Below are 19,081 nucleotides of genomic sequence, written 5' to 3' on the forward strand. Positions count from 1 at the left end.
CTCAGCCGTCGGTGCATGATGGATCACGAATGGTGTCTGAACTCGGACGTGGTGCAAGGCCTCTTTCAGCAATGGGAAGAGCCTTGGTTAGATCTATTCGCCACAGAAGAGAACGTGCAATGTCATCAGTTCTGCGCGTTGGAATTTCCAAGGCGGCACTCGCTCGGCGACGCTTTTCGTCGCGAGTGGAGTTGCGGTGCATTGTACGCCTTTCCGCCTATACCACTTCTGCCCAGAGCGCTGAAGAAGATCAGGCGCGACCGGGCCCAGTTTATCCTGGTGGTTCCGGACTGGGCACGAAGATACTGGTATCCCGAGCTACTCAGCATGTCAGTCGATCCCCCGATTCGTCTGCCTCTTCGGGAGGACCTTCTGCCACAGTAGCAGGGGACGGTCCTGCACCCGAACCTGTCCAGTCCCCACCTACAAGCTTGGAGATTGAGCGGCGGCAGTTGAGGCCATTTGACGTGCCTCCCGAAGTCTGTGATATCATTCTGGCAGCCAGGCGGCCCTCCACTAAGTCGGTATACGCCTGCAGGTGGAACAGATTTGTGGCATGGTGCACAGCAAAGGCTGTGGACCCTCTCTCTGCACCCCTTTCTGAAGTTCTACTCTTCCTTCTTTCTCTTGCCCAGCAGGGCCCTGCTCTGGGCACTCTTAAGGGGTACCTTTCTGCTCTTTCCGCCTTCTTACGGCTACCTGATCAGCCTTCCTTATTCAAGTCCCCCATTGTAAATACATTTCTGAAGGGCATCACACACATGTTCCCTCCTGTTCCCTTCGTGATGCCCCAGTGGGACTTGAATCTTGTACTCACTTATCTAATGTGTGCTCCTTTTGAGCCACTCCATAACTGTCCTCTCTGTCTTCTTACCCTGAAGACTGCTTTCCTGGTTGCCATCACCTCTGCCAGGAGAGTGAGTGAGCTCCAGGCTCTTTCTTCTACTCCACCTTTCCTCTCTGTTCATCCGGACAAGGTGGTGTTGCGTACACGACCTTCCTTTCTGCCCAAGGTTGTCACGGCCTTCCACATCGGGCAGTCCATCGCCATGCCCACCTTCTTTCCGCCTCCGCATCCCTCGAAAGAGGAAGAGAGGCTCCACCGTCTGGACCCAAAACGTGCGCTCTCTTATTACTTGGATCGCACACGCCAGTTCCGGGTGGATGGCCAACTCTTTGTTGGTTACGTGGGCGCGAAGAATGGAAAGGCGGTACACAAAAGGACCATTTCACGGTGGATCATCTTGTGTATTCAGGCATGTTACTCCATGGCCAAAAAGGAGCCCCCTGCTGGATGGCGGGCTCATTCCACTCATGCCACGGCAACATCAACTGCCCTGGGCAGAGGAGTCCCCTTACAGGACATTTGCCAGGCAGCTACGTGGGCCTCGCTGCACACGTTCACATGACACTACTGCCTGGACAGTCAAGTCCGGAGGGATGGCTTCTTTGGCCGTTCCGTCCTCCAGGACTTTCTGGTGTGATATTGGTTCGCAGACCCACCACCGGGGTTGGTATTGCTAGGGTATCTATTCTAAGGTAAGGAATCTATCACTAATGTGTCTCTTTCAGATGCGCAAGTTACTACTTGTGTAACGATATATCTGTAAGAAACATTAGTTAGTGATAGATTCCTTACCGACCCACTCATCCTCCCCGTTCTGCGAACCGATATCTGGGTTTAAGGTTATCCCCTTTCTGGGCCCTAGTTTCATGGCACCAGTGTTGGTTCTATCATGGCTCTGTGTATCTGGCGCGGAAAAGCTGTGTATCAGAACTGACGTCAGCGCGCATGGGCGGCGTCTAAGTACTCCGACGTCATTCCGGCGCTAACTACGCCGACGACGGACGCAGAGCCGCAGACGACGCCTACCGACACGCAGGGGTATTGCTACGCAAAAATTTCCGGATCCAGTCTGACGCCTGGGGATACTAAGGTAAGGAATCTATCACTAACTAATGTCTCCTACAGATATATCGTTACACAAGTAGTAACTTGTGCGACATGCTGCAAGGTCTGCGAGGAAGCTGCTGATTTCTATCTCTGTGAAGTTAGCTGATCTCATTGCCATAGCACTGGTGACCTCAATAAGTGCAGATTTAAACTCCTTGGAAGGTCCAGGAGGGCGATAAACCAGCAGCCCTGATATAGTGTAATTCGCACTAAGGGAAATCGCAAAGCATGAACATTCACAGCCAGCCACAGGCTCTTTAACCCCTCCCATGCTCATGACAAGCTCAGCTCATCATGAGTCACGGTGGCCATGTGCTCATGACGAGCTGAGCTCGTCATAACGGCCGCTATGCTCGCACGCGGGCCTAATTCCCCCGCTGTTCTGAATGTTCTAAAAAAAACGGGTGTGGCCGTGACGAGAGCACACGCCACCGTGGCTCATGACGACCGGGGCGCTGTGCGCCCCCCCCAGCACAGCGGGGGAATTAGCCCCGCAGGCAAGGGGTTATCAAATGCGCAGCCATAACAAGATTTAAAAATGGCCGCAATACCCCTGCCTTTTTACATCCTAGAGGTCTAGGCCGCTCCTTCAGAGTGCTTGCTGCCAAGTTATGGAACTCCCTTCCTGTTCATATCCGTGCGATTGACGGACTCTTGGCATTCAGGAAGGCTGTAAAAACTTTCCTTTTTCCCTTAGATCCCTAGTGTTGTTGTGTTCTGGTTCCTGCTGTTGCTTCTGTCCGGTTTTCTGTTCTGTCAGTGCCGGGACGCCCCTTTGCTGGGGCATCTGTGCGCTCTATAAATCCGGCTAACATAACATAACATAACATCCTATTTAAGGTCGCAATACTATACCCAGGTGGGAGCTCTAAGCCTGACTCCGCGGCCATATCGTTGGAGAGCCAGGTTTCTGTCAAAAAGAACACATCAGGCGCTTCATCCTGTATTAGATCATATACATTCAGATAGTGTTTGGGCAGGGACCGCAGTTGAGACTCAGAATTTTAAAGGAATTCCAGGGTGATTGCGCAGAGGGTGAGGGGGACGGATAAGTAAAAGAGTTAAAACCACAGCAAATGCAGCAAAAAGGTCCTTCTAAAGAGGTTAACAGCTGATGGAATGGGCTTACCCCAGTGTTAAAAGCCCATAACTGTTTCCTCGAATATACGCCCACACCCCTAACACCACCTGCAGCATCTCTGGCGTCTGGAGACGTCCAGGTGCGGACAGGCGCAGACGGACTTGCCTTTGGCACGCTGTCGGTGTGTCAGCTGTGCCTCGGCGCCATCAGCCCCAGAAATCGGCAAGCTCGTTAGGAAGTCTCAAGAGACTAGAATGTCACCCGACCCAAGATAGCGTAAGCAAAAGGAATGCAGGACGTGAGTGAAATCGCGAGATTTACCCACAGACCGGACTAGCCCCTTCCACACAATCAGCACAACAGCTGCGTTGGACCGAGGAGTGCTGTTTCCGAGGAGCAAGTTAAGAGCATGTACGGCGTATTTGGGACACACAAACTCAGTTGGGGGTCCCTAGGCCTCCAGGCCTGGATCCAGATCGGTGCCGGTACCTTCCCCGGTGCAGATTCCAGTTGTGACGACCCCGACGCTGCTTGTTCCCCCAACCGGTGTTGACCTCAGCCTCATCCCCGATGTGAACAAAGTGCTGGACTGACGTCGGTACCGGCACCAGAGGGTACTTTTGTACTGCTGTTCATCCCTGGCGTTCCTTATCGCCCTCAATGGCAGCAAGAGGAGGGTGAGGAGGACTGGAAGGGGTCCATTGACCCTCTAGAAGACCAACTTGAGGAGCCGGACTGGTGAGAGGAGTTGGGTGATGCCAGTGGTCTGGATACTGCCCCAGACATTGGTATGATTTCTCCCCCTACCGTGGCTACGGAGGAGGGAGCCTCCTACGCTGTGGTGTTGCGTAGGGCGGCTGAGGCCTTGGGTCTAGAGCTTCCTACTGTGGCTGTCAGGACTAACCTCCTGACTGAGGTGCTTCAGCCGGCAGCAGCCTCTTCGGATCTCCTGCTGCCTTTTAAGAGACCCTCACTGACATTCTTCTAGGCACTTATTCCAAGCCCAGTACAGGGGCTCCTGTGGACAGGATGATTACCCGACGCCACTGCCCGGCCCAGGGCGACCCACTTTTCCCCTCCCAGCACCCTACCACTGAGAGCTTGGTGGTCCAAGCCTCATCCTCAAAGGGCGCATTCTCTACAGCTCCCCCAGATAGGGAATCCAAGAAGCTGGACCATCTTGGGAAGATGTTTTCTTCGGCCAGCTTAGGACTGCGGTCGGTGAACACTGCATGTCTCTTGGGCTGTTACACACACACACAGTGTGTGATACGGTTGCGCAGGTGCTGCCACTGTGCCCAGAGGAGACCTGGGCTGTGCTCACCCACGCTGTTGCTGACGGTCAAGACGCAGCAAAGTTCACCATACGGTGTGGGCTGGATATGCATGCCACCAACGCTCCTTGGCATGTCGGTGGATCATTTGGCCCTTCTCCTCCAGGAAGTTATGGCTCTCTTGGCCAAGGGAGCTATCGAATGCGTCCCTGTGCCAGAAGTAGGTCGTGGTTGCTACTCCCACTACTTCTTGGTTCCCAAGAAAGATAAAGGCCTGCATCCTATCTTAGTCCTCAGGGACCTCAACCACTTCCTCGGGAAGAAAAAGTTCAAGATGCTAACCTAGTCTCCGGTCTTGTCTGCCCTTGACCCTGGAGACTCGATGGTAGCATTGTACCTGCAGCACGCTTACTTTCACATTCCCGTCTTGCCTGCCCACCGGCGTTACAGACGGTTCATGGTAGGCCATGAGCATTTTCAGTTTATAGTGCTCCCCTATGGCCTTACCAGCGCCCCTTCAATTTTCATGAAAGTGATGGCGGTGGTTTCAGCTCATATGCACAGATCAGGGGGTTCCAGTCTTCCCCTATCTCGATGGCTGGCTATTGAAGGCAGGCTCGCCCCAGGCTATCACCTCCCACCTCCAGACTACGGCAGACCTCCTGCATTTACTGGGGTGCACAGTCAATGTGCTGAAGTTGCACCTGATTACCTCACGGAAGCTCCTTTTCATCAGAGCGGTTCTGGACACAGCGCAGTTTTGGGTCTATCCTCCTGAGCAGCGGGACCGGGATATTTGGGCTATGATATCTATGTTCCAGCCTCTATCCCGGATTTCGGTGAGAATGACCCTGAGGCTGATGGGCCTCCTGCTTCCTTCTGGTGGATCATGCCAAATGGCATTTGCGGGCTATGCAGTAGGACCTAAAGTTCCAGTGGGCGCAGCACCAGGCAGATCTTTCTGACTACGTCCAGATCTCTGAGGGAACTGAGCAACAACTGCAGTGGAGGCTGAGCTTGGGTCAGAGGCAGATCCCTTCCCTAACCAGATGTCACAGTGGTGACAGATGCGCCACTCCTGGGATATTGTGCGGCCATCTGGCTGAGGCGAAAATCAGAGGCGTCTGATCTTTGGCGGAGTCCGTACTCTATATCAACCTTCTGGAGCTCCGGGCAATATGCCTGGCACTGAAGGTATTCCTTCCCTCTCTAAAGTGGAAGGTGGTGCAGGTGTTCACAGACAACACCACCGCCATGTGGTACTGCAACAAACAGGGCGGGGTGGGCTCGTGGACCCTATGTCAAGAGGCTCTTCGTCTCTGGACATGGCTGGAACATCAGGGCTTGATCCTAGAAGTTCAACATCTGACAGGTTTTCTGAACTCCAGGGTAGATGAATGCAGCCACCGGTGCCTGGTAGATCGCAAATGGTGTCTTCACTCAGAGGTGGTGCAAGGTCTCTTTCTACAGTGGGGAGGGTCTTCATTAGATCTGTTCCCCACCAAAGAGAACGTGCAATGTCAACAATTCTGCATGTTGGAATTTTCAAGGCAGCACTTGCTCGGCAACGCTTTTCGTTGCGAGTGGAACTGCAGCCTCCTGTACACCTTTCTGCCTGTACCACCACTTCTGCACAGAGTGCTAAAAAAGATCAAGCGCGACCAGGCCGAATTTATTCTTGTATCTCATGACTGGGCACGAAGAGTCTAGTACCCAGAGCTCCTGAGCATTGCCATCGATCCTCCACTCAGACTGCCTCTTCAGGAGGATCTTCTGTCACAGCAGCAGGGGAGGGTTCTTCATCGAACCTGTCTAGCCTCCACCTCCTTGCGTGGAGATTGAGCGGCAACAGTTGGCAGCTTTTGACCTTCCACCCCAAGTCTGTAATGTCATCTTGGCACCTGGCGCCCATCCACTAAAACGGTATATGCCTGTTGATGGAATACATTTGATGCATGTGCACAGCAAATTATATGGATCCCCTTTCTGCCCCTCTTTTAGAGGTTCTTTTCTATATACTTTCTTTGGCCCAGCAAGGCTCTGCCCTGGGCACTCTTAAAGGCTTTCTTGCGGCCATCTCTGCTTTCCTTTGGCTACCAGATCAGCCATCCTTGTTCAAGTCCCCTTTTGTAAATATATTATTTAAGGGCATTACTCATCTCTTTCCTCCATCTCCTTTTGTAATACCCCAGTGGGACTTGAACCTTGTCTTAACTTATCTTATGTGCGCTCCCTTCGAGCCTCTTCACAACTGTCCTCTCAGGCTCCTGACTCTGAAGATAGCTTTCCTTGTTGCCTTCACCTCTGCTCACAGATGAGTGAGCTTCAAGCTCTTTCTTATAAGCCTCCTTTCTTCTCAGTGCATCCAGACAAAGTGGTGCCTAGGACCAGAACATCGTTCTGTCCCAAAGTGGTTACACCTTTTCACAATGGACAAACCGGTTCTTTGCCCACCTTCTTCCCACCTCCGCTCCCTTCCAAGGAGGAGGAGAGACTCCACCGTCTGGACCCTAAATGTGCGCTGTCCTTCTACCTTGACCGCGCAAAATATTTCTGGGTGGATGATCAACTTTTCGTTGGCTATGTAGGTGCCAACAAAGGTCGGGCTGTTCAAAAGCATACTATCTCTAGATGGGTTATTCTTTGTATTAAAATCTGTTACTCTTTAGCAAAAAAGGAACCTCCAGTGAGGCTCCGAACTCATTTCACCAGAGTTACTGCGGCCTCCACTGCTCTTGCACATAGAATTCCACTCGTTGGCATCTGTCGGGCAGCCACGTGGGCATCCTTGCAAACGTTCACCAGACATTACTGCCTGGGCAGCTAAGTCCGGCGGTACGGCTATTTTGCCCTTTCTGTCCTCACGGACTTTCTGGTGTGGGCTTGGTTCGCAGACCCTCCTCTGGGGTTGATATTGTTGGGGTATCTATTCTAAGGTAAGGAATCTGTAACTAACTGTCTCTTTCAGATGAACAAGTTACTTACCTTTGGTAACAATGTATCTGTAAGAGACAAAGGTTAGTTATAGATTCCTTACCGCCCCACCCATCCTCCCAACTCTGCGAACTGACTTCTAGGGACAGGGACTCCTTGCAGGGCCCTAGTTTTAGCGCACCAGTCATCTGTGTCTTGCATGGCTCTGCGCTTCTAGCATGGAAAGTTGTGTCAGAAATGACGGCAGGGTGCTGGCGTGGCATCTAAAGAGGCACGGCGACGTCATCCCGGTGAACACGACCCAGACGATGGACGCGGAGCCGCCCGACATCACCTACTGACACGCAGGGGTACTGCTAAGAAAAAAGTCTCCGGATCCAGTCTGACAACTGGGGGTAATTCTAAGGTAAGGAATCTATAATTAACCTATGTCTCTTACAAATACATTGTTACCAAAGGTAAGTAACTTGTTGTTTACTGCATATGGAAATAGTTTTGATGCACCTGTTCCTCTTCGCTCAACTTTAGGTCTCATATAATAAAACTTAAAGGACATGTTGTACCAGCTCAGTAAGAAAGTGTCCATTGCACTAACCTGCGTCTCAGCCAATAGGGCACAGGCTTGTAAAAAAAAGAAATGGAATATGTATAAATAATGTTTAACATTTTGTGCATTCTCTTGTAGCGTCCGATCCAGCAGCTGCGAGATCGCTTGTTCCATGCTCAGGGTGAATCTGTGAGTGGACAGCCGCCACCTCCATTCCCATTTCCAAAAGCCTCAGTTACCCCTAATACTCGACCAACCTCAACAGTGAAAGGTAGCTTGGCATCTCAGGGAGCATCGCAGAATGTAACCTCCGTGCAGGTATTTCGCTGGACTAGTGTAGTTGTTATGCATATTAACATTACTAAGTTGGACACTTTTATTCACTGCATGCAGGAATTAAAGCCTTGATATTTGCCTCCATGTACTTTTAATTTGAATGTTATGCAGTTTTTGGGAAACTATTCATAATTTCTTTTGTGAACTGGCATATGTGTAGCCTCTCCATCCGCCTGAAGATGACAGTAAGCCAGGATGTTGGAGTACTTCACTTAATGAGGGAATTTCATCCCATCTTTTGGTGGATCCGAACATAATATGCATAGCATGTGTTGGACGTATATACATATGTTTAGCATAGTCCTGCCATCTAGTGTTGGCTCGGACACTCCAAGTTATTTTTGTTTGAAAAGTCATGAGGTTTGTTGACTCGTCTTATAGTCCGAACTGCACTTAGTTATCCGCTGCATTATTAGGTTGTTTTTCTCCGCCATCGGTTTCGAATGTATTTTTGTGAGCTCCAGGATCGAAGCTTTGATGCAGTTTTACCATTCAGTGCCTTATATACATCACCCATCTATGGAAACACATACAAAACCAGCTGATGGCTGATTTTCAACTTATTTCACCACGCATCCTCTGCCCAGCTCGGCCAATTCTCCATCAACTTTCCTCACTCAATGTATACGGAATGATGGAAAAGATACCTTTTAGCTTCTGCCCCAAGTGGCACGCAAAGTATTCTAGACAAGTTCGCCATCCAGTCTGCAACCTCTGTCTGCCTACAGACTGCCAGAAAACATTGTGTGAAGCCTGCTGGACCTTCTGTCGGAAAAGACTCTAGGACAATGAGCGGAGAGGCAGTGGGCCCACGCTATGATGCAAACACGACGAGCGGAAGATGCCCCCAACATCTTTGGGGACCCACAGACACAATTCCGAGAGGAATCAAGCATCGAAGCAGAGGCCCAGCGGGAAAGCGTCTGACACGAGGATGCCCAAGGTGCCCCCGGTGGACGTTCCTTTTCTTCTTCCTAGCACCGGAGAGGGGTCCAACTCCGACCAAGAGATGGAGGAAGCTTAGCATATCACCTCGACGAGGCACATGAGTACAATTGCAAAAGCCTTAAACACACATACCTAGCCTAAAGCTAAGGACCAAAGACAGACTCACGGACCCCCACTGCTCTTGGGCCATGAAGGAGCTCGATATAAGGGAGAGGAGCAGACAATCCTCCCTCCATCCAAGCAAGCTTCCTAGGTAACATGAAAAGACAAAGGCACTGACTCAGTTGAAGACGCAGCCTGTTTTGGAGCCAGCGTCCCAAAAAAACATGCATTGACGCAAAAGAAGCCTTTGGAGCTGAGTACAGGGCTTGAAAAGCCTAGAAGATGTTTGGAGCCTATATCATTGTCTGTACCAAACACAGCCTCGTCTGAAAACACGGTCGGTGTTGAAAACGCCATTGGACTCCCACACAATATGAGCTCTGACAAAGCCCTGGGCAACAAAAACGCCCTCGGCATCAAAGACGTTGTCGACGCTGAAAACTGAATGTGCCCAAAATGTCTAAAGACGCAAAAACCTATACAGACCCCAAAGAACAGCCTATGAAGTCTATTTTATCAAAGCTGCAGAGACAACTTGATTCCAGGCAGAAGATGTTAGTCATCATTCCAGAAACAGGCATGGTGATACGGCCACCACTCCCACCTACAAATATATTACCTAAGTGGAAAAAGAAGACATTTGAGGAGGAGAATATGGGGCCTCAACCACACAAGCCCCACATTAAAAACACAATGACATTGACATTAGTCTCATTCACTTCCCATCTAACCCTCTAGATCCTCTGCCCCCTACTCCTTCCGTACTACCTCCTCTTCCTCCTGCACTTCCTCTTCCAGCAATGCCATCCACAACACCTCCTTTACCAACTTACCCACAATACTTTCCCCATATTCACCCACTACTTCCACGTTAGGGGAGCACAGCAGTGGGGAAAACATAGATCCATACTATATCCCTTACCTACCAGATCCACAGGGTGATCCTGATACACTAGATGAACCCTGGGAAGATTATAATGTTGACCCTCAAGGGGATACAAAACCTGATCTGTTCCCATCAAAGCCTTTCCTACCTGACGACACTATCACATACAATGAGGTACTAAGCAGGGCTGCAGTATATCATAAAGTTATATGGATACGCTGAAAGACAAGGTAGATTTCTAGGAAGATACACTATCAATATCACAGCAAACCCTCCAGTTCTTATACATGCTAAAGAGCATTCTCACACTAACCATTGACATATTTAAATACCCTGTCAAGTTTCGGGTCCAACATTTTCCTGATCCCTAAAAGCAGAATAGAACTAGTTGAGGAAAGTAAAGTTATCTCTAATGCGTTGATTCAGTGTGCATTAGATGCTGCAGTCACCTGTGCTAGAGAGGTTAACAGTAGCATTACAATCCACCACCATGCGTGGCTAAGGATGCCAGGTTTTAAGCCTGATGTCCAGCAATATCTCCTAAATTTAATATTCTGGTCCAAAGGAGGGCAAAGTGTACCTGCGGTTGACGGATGTTTATATTTGTGGAAAGACTGTTTCATCGAGCTCTGTTTCTGGCGGGAGCATCGCTTGGGCTTTCATGTGGGCTTTGGTCCACAACTTTGACAAGTATTATTGCCTTGTCTCTGAAGTCTACAGAGGCGGACACTTTGAGTCTGTGTGGCAAGACTTCTTAATTTGAATTATCTTCTCAATCCCACAATCTAGAGAGTGCAGTTTTGCATTGATTCAAGAGGGGAGAAATCTGCATGTTTGAAGTGTCCATGAGAAAAATGCCTTGCTTAACTTAAGTAATAATATTCAGAACACCCAATGTACACAAGCACGCCCACTGCCTCCCCACAGAAGCTGGAATAAAGTCACAGAAGACCAGCTCACCTCTACCCTCATCTGCACCCCACCACCAACCACCCCAGATGCTAACACTGTGGCACGCAAACTCCACTGTTGGATCACGATCGGTGCTGACACTCACCACCCTCAAGAAAGCCACAGGACGACACATCAAAAAAGCAAGCTGGTTCACCCCTGCATTCCAAGAATCCAAGTGCTCCTGCCGACGACTCAAAAAGACATGGAGGAACAACAGAACCCCAGAAAAACGCACCATCTACAGAGCAGCCGCCGACAAAATCCACTCCCTCCTCGACCAGGGCCAAACTGCAGCCCTCATCCTCCTAGACCTCTCAACTGCCTTCAACACGTCTCTCATAGTACACTGGCCACTAGACTCCATGACGCTGGTATCCGCGGAAAGGCCCTTGACTGTGTATGCTCATATCTCACACATCAGAACTCAGCGAGTCAGACTCCTGCCCTACCTCCTGGAACTAACAGAGACCAGATGTGGAGTGCCCCAGGTATCCTCCCTCAGCCCCACTCTCTTAACCATCTACATGGCCCCCCCTCTCAACCATCGTCAGAAACCACAGGCTCAACATTGTCTCCTAAAGGGACGACATCCAGCTCATCCTCTCCCTCACCAAAGAACCCAACGTCACCAGCCACAACTTTCAAGAAGGGATGCAAGCTGTCCCCACCTGGATAAAGCTCAACTCAGAGAAAACAGAAGTCCTCATCCTTGGCTCCACCCCCTCTGCATGGGACGACACCTGGTGGGCCCGCCCTCGAAACCCAACCCCTCCCTGACTGATCATGCACGAAACCTCTGCATCATATTTGCCTCATCGCTCACTATGAACCACCAGATCAATGCCGTATCCTTGGCCTGCTTCAACACCCTTCGTATTCTCACAAAAACATTCAGATGTATCCCATCTGAATCTAGAAAAACGTTCACACACGCCCTCAATAGCAGCAGGCTGGACTACGGCAATGCCCTCCATGCCGGAATAAGCAAGAAACTACTCTGCAAACTCCAGACCATCCTGAACGCAGCAGCTAGACTAATCCTAGACATCTGCCATCACAACAACATCACCCAACACCTCTGCGATCTCCACTGGCTCCCCATTGAAAGAAGAATAACCTTCAAGCTCCTCCCTCATGCATACAAGGCTCTCCACAACATCGGACCAACATACCTAAACAACCGCTTCTCCTTCCATGCACCCAAGAGACACCTCCGATCAGCTGACCTCTCTCCGGCCTCATCCCACGCATCTACAAGAACGGGAGAAAAGTCCTTCTCCTACCTCGCAGCCAGTGCCTGGAACGACCTCCACCTCCTTTAAGTCCCTACACTGCTCCATTCAGGAAGGTCTTCAAGACCTGGCTCTTCAGATGACCCCTGCAGTCAACTGAGCGCCCCCAGTGCCTTGAGACCCTCACGGGTGAGTAGTTGCACTTTACAAATCCCTGTTTGATTGATTGATTGAATAATGTTCCATCTACTTGCAGATTCCGCACCGACTCAACAGCCTCCCCAGTCTGAGGAGTCATGTCAACTGTGTAATAAGTTTGCAAGTTAGTTTCTGCAGTAATTTTCTGTCAATTTTATTAGTCTGGTCTCTCATTCGAATGACTTGGTAAAAAGTATGGGAACTGATATTAGAGTGCTGGAGTGGCCCTGTATATGGCTCTTCAATTTCATAACCGGGGAGAGTATTGGGGTTAAGTCAGAGCCATGGTGCCAGAAAGCAATCCTGAGGTGAGGAACCTGCTTGTAGAGAATCCACCAGAAAGATTGTTACAAAAGATAAGAAACTTATTCTTATGGATACTCTAAGTCACATTTGAGAAATGAAATTACAAATTAATTCTGCTTCCAGAGCAGAAAAATGGTGTTGCAGTACCTGGGAATTATGTGCAGGCCTGGCACAGAGAAAAACTTGCCCCAGGCCAAATCATTACCTGAGCGGGAAAGAAAAATATAGCTGCCAATTGTCCCCTTGTCATGTCTCGCATGTTGTGCGTTTTAAATATTTTTTAATTTTTTAACAGCAAGTTTCATTCTAGAGAATAGTTAAATATTCAATTGTCTAGGTTAAACATATATATTAGGTTGTTTGACCTACTTTTGCTTTTCTTTTACTCCTTTCCCTTCCTTCAGATAGGGAAGCTTATTGTGCAACACTCCTAGGTCCACCTTGTGTGTACCTTGCCATCTCACATTTGTAAGAACTGAATCGCATAGCTGAGGTGTCTTGACCTTGCAGAAAAGTCAACTGGTGCACTGTTTTGCGCTAAGTTATCTTGAATGCAAGATAACGATACATCGTAACTAGAGTACAAAGTATATTTAGGGGTGGGCAGAATTTGCGTAGTCTCCCTACGCGAAGCTCTGCGAAACGGTAAAAAATCTCGGTGAGCACGAGCAGAGTTCCACGAACACACGGAATTGCTTATTCCGCCAGCTCACGATGTTTTTTTTCCTGTTCGTGAACGCTGTTTGCGTGCTCGGGGGAAATAGCTCGTGAACACGCATTTTGAAAGCGCGAACAAGCAAAAAATTCAGCGGACCTGCGGAATATGGAATTTTTGGCAATTCCGCATTCTCCGTGGAACGTGAAATTACCCAAATTCTGCTAGCGGAACAGAATTTACCACCGAGGCCTAGTATATATACGGTCTCAGGCGGAGGTAATCTCTGCCCTGCTGACTATTGTATCTGAAAGAGACACGTTAGTGATGGATTCCTTACCTTAGAATATCCCCAGGCGTCAGACTGGATCCGGAAAGTTTTGCGTAGCAGTACCCTTGCGCGTCGGTAGGCGTCGTCTGCGGCTCCGCGTCCGTCTTCGGCGTCGTGGGCGCCGTGATGACGTCATCGGAGTACTTAGACGCCGCCTCCGCGTGCTGACGTCAGTTCATCTTTTTTCCGCGCCAGCCAGCGCAGATCTGGAAAGAGCAGTTCCCTAGTCACTTTTTGACTAAACTTTTGTGATCTTTTGATCCATTTCGAAGTCTTAACGACTCCGACGGTGCCGTTAGGGATGCCCGGATTCAAGCATTGCGACGAGTGCAACCGTACCATGTCGGTCACGGATCCCCACCGCTTGTGCCTGATGTGTTTGGGCGTCGACCATGACGACGAGGCCTGCTCCGACTGTCGGGCCCTTTCGAGGAAGGCCATGCGGGAGCGGTCCCGCAGGCGACTCGAAATCCGCCAGTCGGCCCACGCCGTGTGACGTCCCGGTCCCGGTCCCACGGGAGGTCGAGGGACAGGTCGCGGGGACGGAGCCATCACAGCTCCGGGAGTCGGCGCCACTCCTCCGGGTCCAAGTCGTCAGGTAAGAAGCATAAGAAGTCGAGGAGACATCATCGCTCTTCCGACGCTCGCGCGATGCGGCCGGGGGTTCGGGTGACACCGCCCACGCGGCTCCTCGGGAGTCGCGGGCGTCGCATTCGGCCCCATACCCCCCGGTCCCTGGGCTGGAGGAGATCGAGCGTTTCCTCATGGCCATGAGGTCCCTTTCTCCTCCGACGGGTTCCGCGGCGCCTTCGGGCCCAGTGAACCCGTCTGGGGGCCCTAGTGGGTCGGGGGCTTCGACCCCGATGCCGTCGGGTGCTTCGGCCTCGACGCAGCCGGCGCCTTCGGGCCCGGCGCCGCAGGGCTCCACAATCCCGACACCGCGTCATCGACACAGCGTCATCGGCGCCTTCGGGCCCGGCGCCGCGGGGCGCCGCTGGACCCTCCTCGGCAATGGATCGTCACCGGTGGACCTTACGACCCCCCCGGCGTCGGTCCGTGTGGTGTCCCCTCCGGCGTCGTCCTCGGCTCGGGCAGCGCCGTCCCCGATGCCTCCTCTCAATCGGCGCCGCTCTCGACGCCGCTTGGGGAATTTATGTTCTATGAACCGACCTCATTCGCTTACGACCCTGAATCTCAGGAGATGGGGGAAGAGGAGAATTGGGAGGGGTCTGAGGACCCTCTGACCAGGGTGTGTCAGTCTAACATGGACTGGACAGGAGACCTTGGGGAGGCCAGTGGCCTGGACACCTCTCCAGACACTGGATTCGTCTCTCCTCCTACCGTGGCTTCGGAGGAGGGTGCTACTTATGGTGTGGTGTTGATGAGGGCTGCTAAGGCCTTGGGCCTTGAGCTCCCCGTCGCGGCCGTGAGGACTAACCTCCTCACTGAGGTCCTTAAGCCGCAGTCATGCTCCATGGAGCCTCTGCTGCCGTTTAATGAGGCCTGACGGACGGTCTTTTGGGCACTTGGTCCAGGCCCGCTACAGGTTCGCCTGTAGATAGGAACGTGTCCAGACGCCACCGCCCGGCCCCGGGCGACCCATGTTTCCTGTCCACCCACCCCACCCCTGACAGTCTGGTTATCCAGGCCTCTAACTCCCAGACTGCCTTCCCGACGGCCCCGCCGGACAGGGAGTCCAAGAGGTACGAGGCCTATGGCAAGAAGGTATTCTCGTCCCTTAGCTTGGGACTGCGGTCTTCCAACACCGCATGCCTCTTGGGCCGTTACACCCACTCTCTGTGGGAAACGGTGGCGGAAGTGCTGCCAGAGTGTCCGTTGGAGGTACGGGCCAAACTCGGCCAAGCCCTAGTGGAGGGCCGGGACGCAGCAAAGTATTCAATCAGGTGCGGACTGGATACTACTGACTCGCTGGGCAGAGCGATGGATACGACGGTGGCGATACGACGCCACGCCTGGCTGAGATCCGCCAACTTCTCGGCAGACGTCCAAAATACACTCATGGACATGCCGTTCGATGGCCGTCGCCTCTTTGGCGACAAGGCAGACCACGCACTTGAGCGCTTTAAGGACTCCAGGGCTACGGCCAAGTCCTTGGGCCTCTCGGCCCCGCGCCAGCAAATGGGTGCCTTTCGTTCCTTTCGTGGCCAAGGAAGGGGCGCCCCCACACGTGCCGCCAGCCTCTCGCCGCAAACTGTCGTCCAGCGCGGCGGCGGCCGTGGAAACCGCCGTGGAGGCTGTCGGGGAATCAAGCTGAGCCAGTCCACACCTGCCCCCGCAGCATCCGCCTCTAAACCCTCCTAGTCCGTGCTTTTCGGCCCATGTGACGCCAGTGGGAGGCAGGGTTCGCCATCACCTCTCTCACTGGCGCACAGTCACTTCGGACAGGTGGGTGCTGCAGATCGTCCGAAGGGGCTACTCCCTCCCCTTCGAGACGACCCCTCAAGCCATGCCACCGCAACACCACCGTGTATCGGGGGATCACTTGCGGCTCCTGCAGGAGGAAGTGTCGGCCCTCTTGGCCAAGGGGGCCATCAAGCGTGTTCCTGGGCCAGAAGTAGGACGTGGTTGCTACTCCCACTACTTCCTGGTACCCAAGAAGGGCAAAGGGGGCCTACGCCCTATCTTGGATCTGAGGAACGTCAACGGCTTCCTCCGGAAGGAGAAGTTCAAAATGCTGACACTGGCTCAGGTCTTGGCTGCCCTAGACCCAGGAGACTGGATGGTAGCGTTGGACTTGCAGGACGCATATTTCCACATCCCCGTCCTGCCGGCCCACCGGCGTTACCTGCGGTTCACGGTAGGCCTCGAGCACTTTCAGTTTACCGTTCTCCCCTTCGGCCTTACCAGCGCCCCACGGGTGTTCACGAAGGTGATGGCGGTGGTCGCAGCTCATCTGCGCAGGTTAGGGGTCTCAGTCTTCCCCTACCTAGACGACTGGTTGTTGAATGCGGGCTCGCCCCAGACAGTCGTCAGCCACCTCCAGACTACGGCGGATCTCCTGCACCAGCTGGGATTTTCCATCAATGTGCCGAAGTCACACCTGTGCCCGTCTCAGAAGCTCCTTTTCATCAGAGCGGTTCTCGACTCGGCGCTGTTTCGGGTTTACCCGCCCGAACAGCGGGTTCGGGATATACAGGCTCTGATTCCGATCTTCGGGCCGTTATCCCGGGTTTCGGTCAGGTTGAGGCTGCGGCTTCTGGGGCTGATGGCCTCCTGCATCCTTCTGGTGCATCACGCACGGTGGCGGATGCGGGCTCTGCAGTGGGACCTGAAGTTTCAGTGGGCCCAGCACCGGGGCAACCTGTCCAACCAGGTCCTGATCTCGGAGGGCACTGCGAGACAGCTGCAGTGGTGGCTCACGGACCGCGATTGGGTCAACAGCAGATCCCTCTCCCTTCCCCAACCGGAGCACATAGTTGTGACGGACGCGTCTCTCCAGGGCTAGGGAGGCCACTTGGGCGAGGCGGAGATCAGAGGACTCAGGTCTCCGGCGGAGTCCCGGCTCCATATCAATCTGTTGGAGCTGCGGGCGATTCGTCTGGCACTGAAAGCATTCCTCCCGTCTGTCCGAGGGAGTGCAGTGCAGGTGTTCACGGACAACACCACCGCCATGTGGTACTGCAACAAACAGGGCGGAGTGGGGTCGTGGACCATTTGCCAGGAGGCTCTGCGTCTCTGGCAATGGCTGGAACATGACGCCTGGGGATATTCTAAGGTAAGGAATCTATCACTAACTAATGTCTCTTACAGATATATCGTTACACAAGTAGTAACTTGTGCTTCTAGTCTCTGAGAGCCCTCCTAGGGTTCAGTCTCCACAATTATCCTCTCTTCCATAGAAGCATAGTGAGGAGGAGGAAAAAAGAAGGAAGGCAGTTTGACACCTGCAACAACTGGAAATCTTAAATACGTTTTAGTGAAAAGTAGGGCTCCACTTAGTGTAACTTTGTTTTGAAAGAAAGCAGCAAAAAGAAAGGCTGAGGATAGAATGTGCCTCTCTCTTTCCCTTCTTCAAAAGGATACAGCCTCCAGAAACACTGTTTTCCAAGTGAGAAATGTTGGTGGAGGACAGTGCCTGACAAATAAGCAGATGTGTTGTCATATAGATTCTACCTCAACGGTCAATTCTGAGAGTGCTTTGTTCATTGCCAAAAGTTTGATATAAATAGAGGGGCAATGCAGGTGCATACTGCTCAGATTGTAATGGTAATTAAGCTTTGTAATATATTTGGATTACTAAGATTCTGTGTACTTCTTTGTGAGAGAAGGTGTAGGCACATGACCTGTTGCCAGGCAAATGACTAGGGAGCTGTTTGCATCCAATTTGAGGTGGCGGAACTAAATGGCTGATCACTTGCTGCTGGTCTCCTAATGTACTTTTGAAAACCAGCTCATCATATGGAAGGTGCAAGTCTAAAGAAAGCCAGGAACGTGTGCACTCACTGAGTGCCACAGAATGCACCACCAATTTATGCCCAGGTACTCATGTTGCTTTTTCATGTGAGATTCATCATGGCCTGCGAAATTTGGGGCATGCCAGGCCAACTGTTGGATTGGTTCAGTGTCAGGAGGCATTGGGAGAATGCAAGCTCTATCAGGATGCCCTCACATTTTCTCGTATGACTTAGAGTGACCAGATGCAGTTGAGTCTCGCTCGGCCCTTTTTGTGCTTGTGTCAAGACTTTGAATTGGAAGACTTTGACTTAGAAGTGCGTTTTATTCAGGAGCTGCCTCAAAACCAGGACAGTGACCGGGTCCGAGTGTTCGAACATGACCTATGCTTCGATCGCGCCCTCTTCTTGGGATCGATGATAGAGTTTTGTCTCCCAGTCCCAACTACCTATGGATGCATGAGGGCAAACATGTCAAACAACTAAGTCTTCCTCTGAGCTCAAGCACCACAGACTGACCTTGTTCTGATCTGTGCCAGACATCTGCTTTCTGCAGTGTCAGTACAGTTTCATTTCTATTATTTTCAGTAGTGACACCGTTCCCTAGAGCACTGGAAAAGGGTTTTGATGTTTCCTCATAAACCTATTAAGGTGGAACCGTATCTCTGGATCCGCATTTAAGGGTGAGGAAAGAAAGTAACATCTTCTCTCAGGCATGACAGTGATATGCAGCTCTTCTGTCATTTCCGGGGCAGTACAGAGACACTGTGATGCCATATGACACCACCTTCTGGAGCGTGGGAGAATTTCTGAGAAAATCTCTGGATCCAATCTAATGCTTAGGGACATTCTGAAGGTGAGGAATCTGAGATTGAATATAGTATTCACCAGAAAGAGTGTTGCCAAAGGGAAGTAACTTGTTAATTATGCC

The 19,081-nt window shown here is 51.6% G+C and overlaps 1 protein-coding gene across 1 annotated transcript in view; it reads left to right on the forward strand.

Moving 5' to 3' along the window:
* Positions 1–19,081, forward strand: part of SEC31B (SEC31 homolog B, COPII component) — a 1,335,991-nt gene that overhangs the window by 757,122 nt on the left and 559,788 nt on the right. Inside the window, exon 15 of the mRNA XM_086922250.1 lies at positions 7,929–8,108. Coding sequence (XP_086778376.1) covers positions 7,929–8,108 — 180 coding nt within the window. The remainder of the gene's footprint in view (positions 1–7,928; positions 8,109–19,081) is intronic.

The sequence above is a fragment of the Lissotriton vulgaris genome, chromosome 5 (assembly GCF_964263255.1).
Source record: "Lissotriton vulgaris chromosome 5, aLisVul1.2, whole genome shotgun sequence".
Classification (NCBI taxonomy): Eukaryota; Metazoa; Chordata; class Amphibia; order Caudata; family Salamandridae; genus Lissotriton; species Lissotriton vulgaris.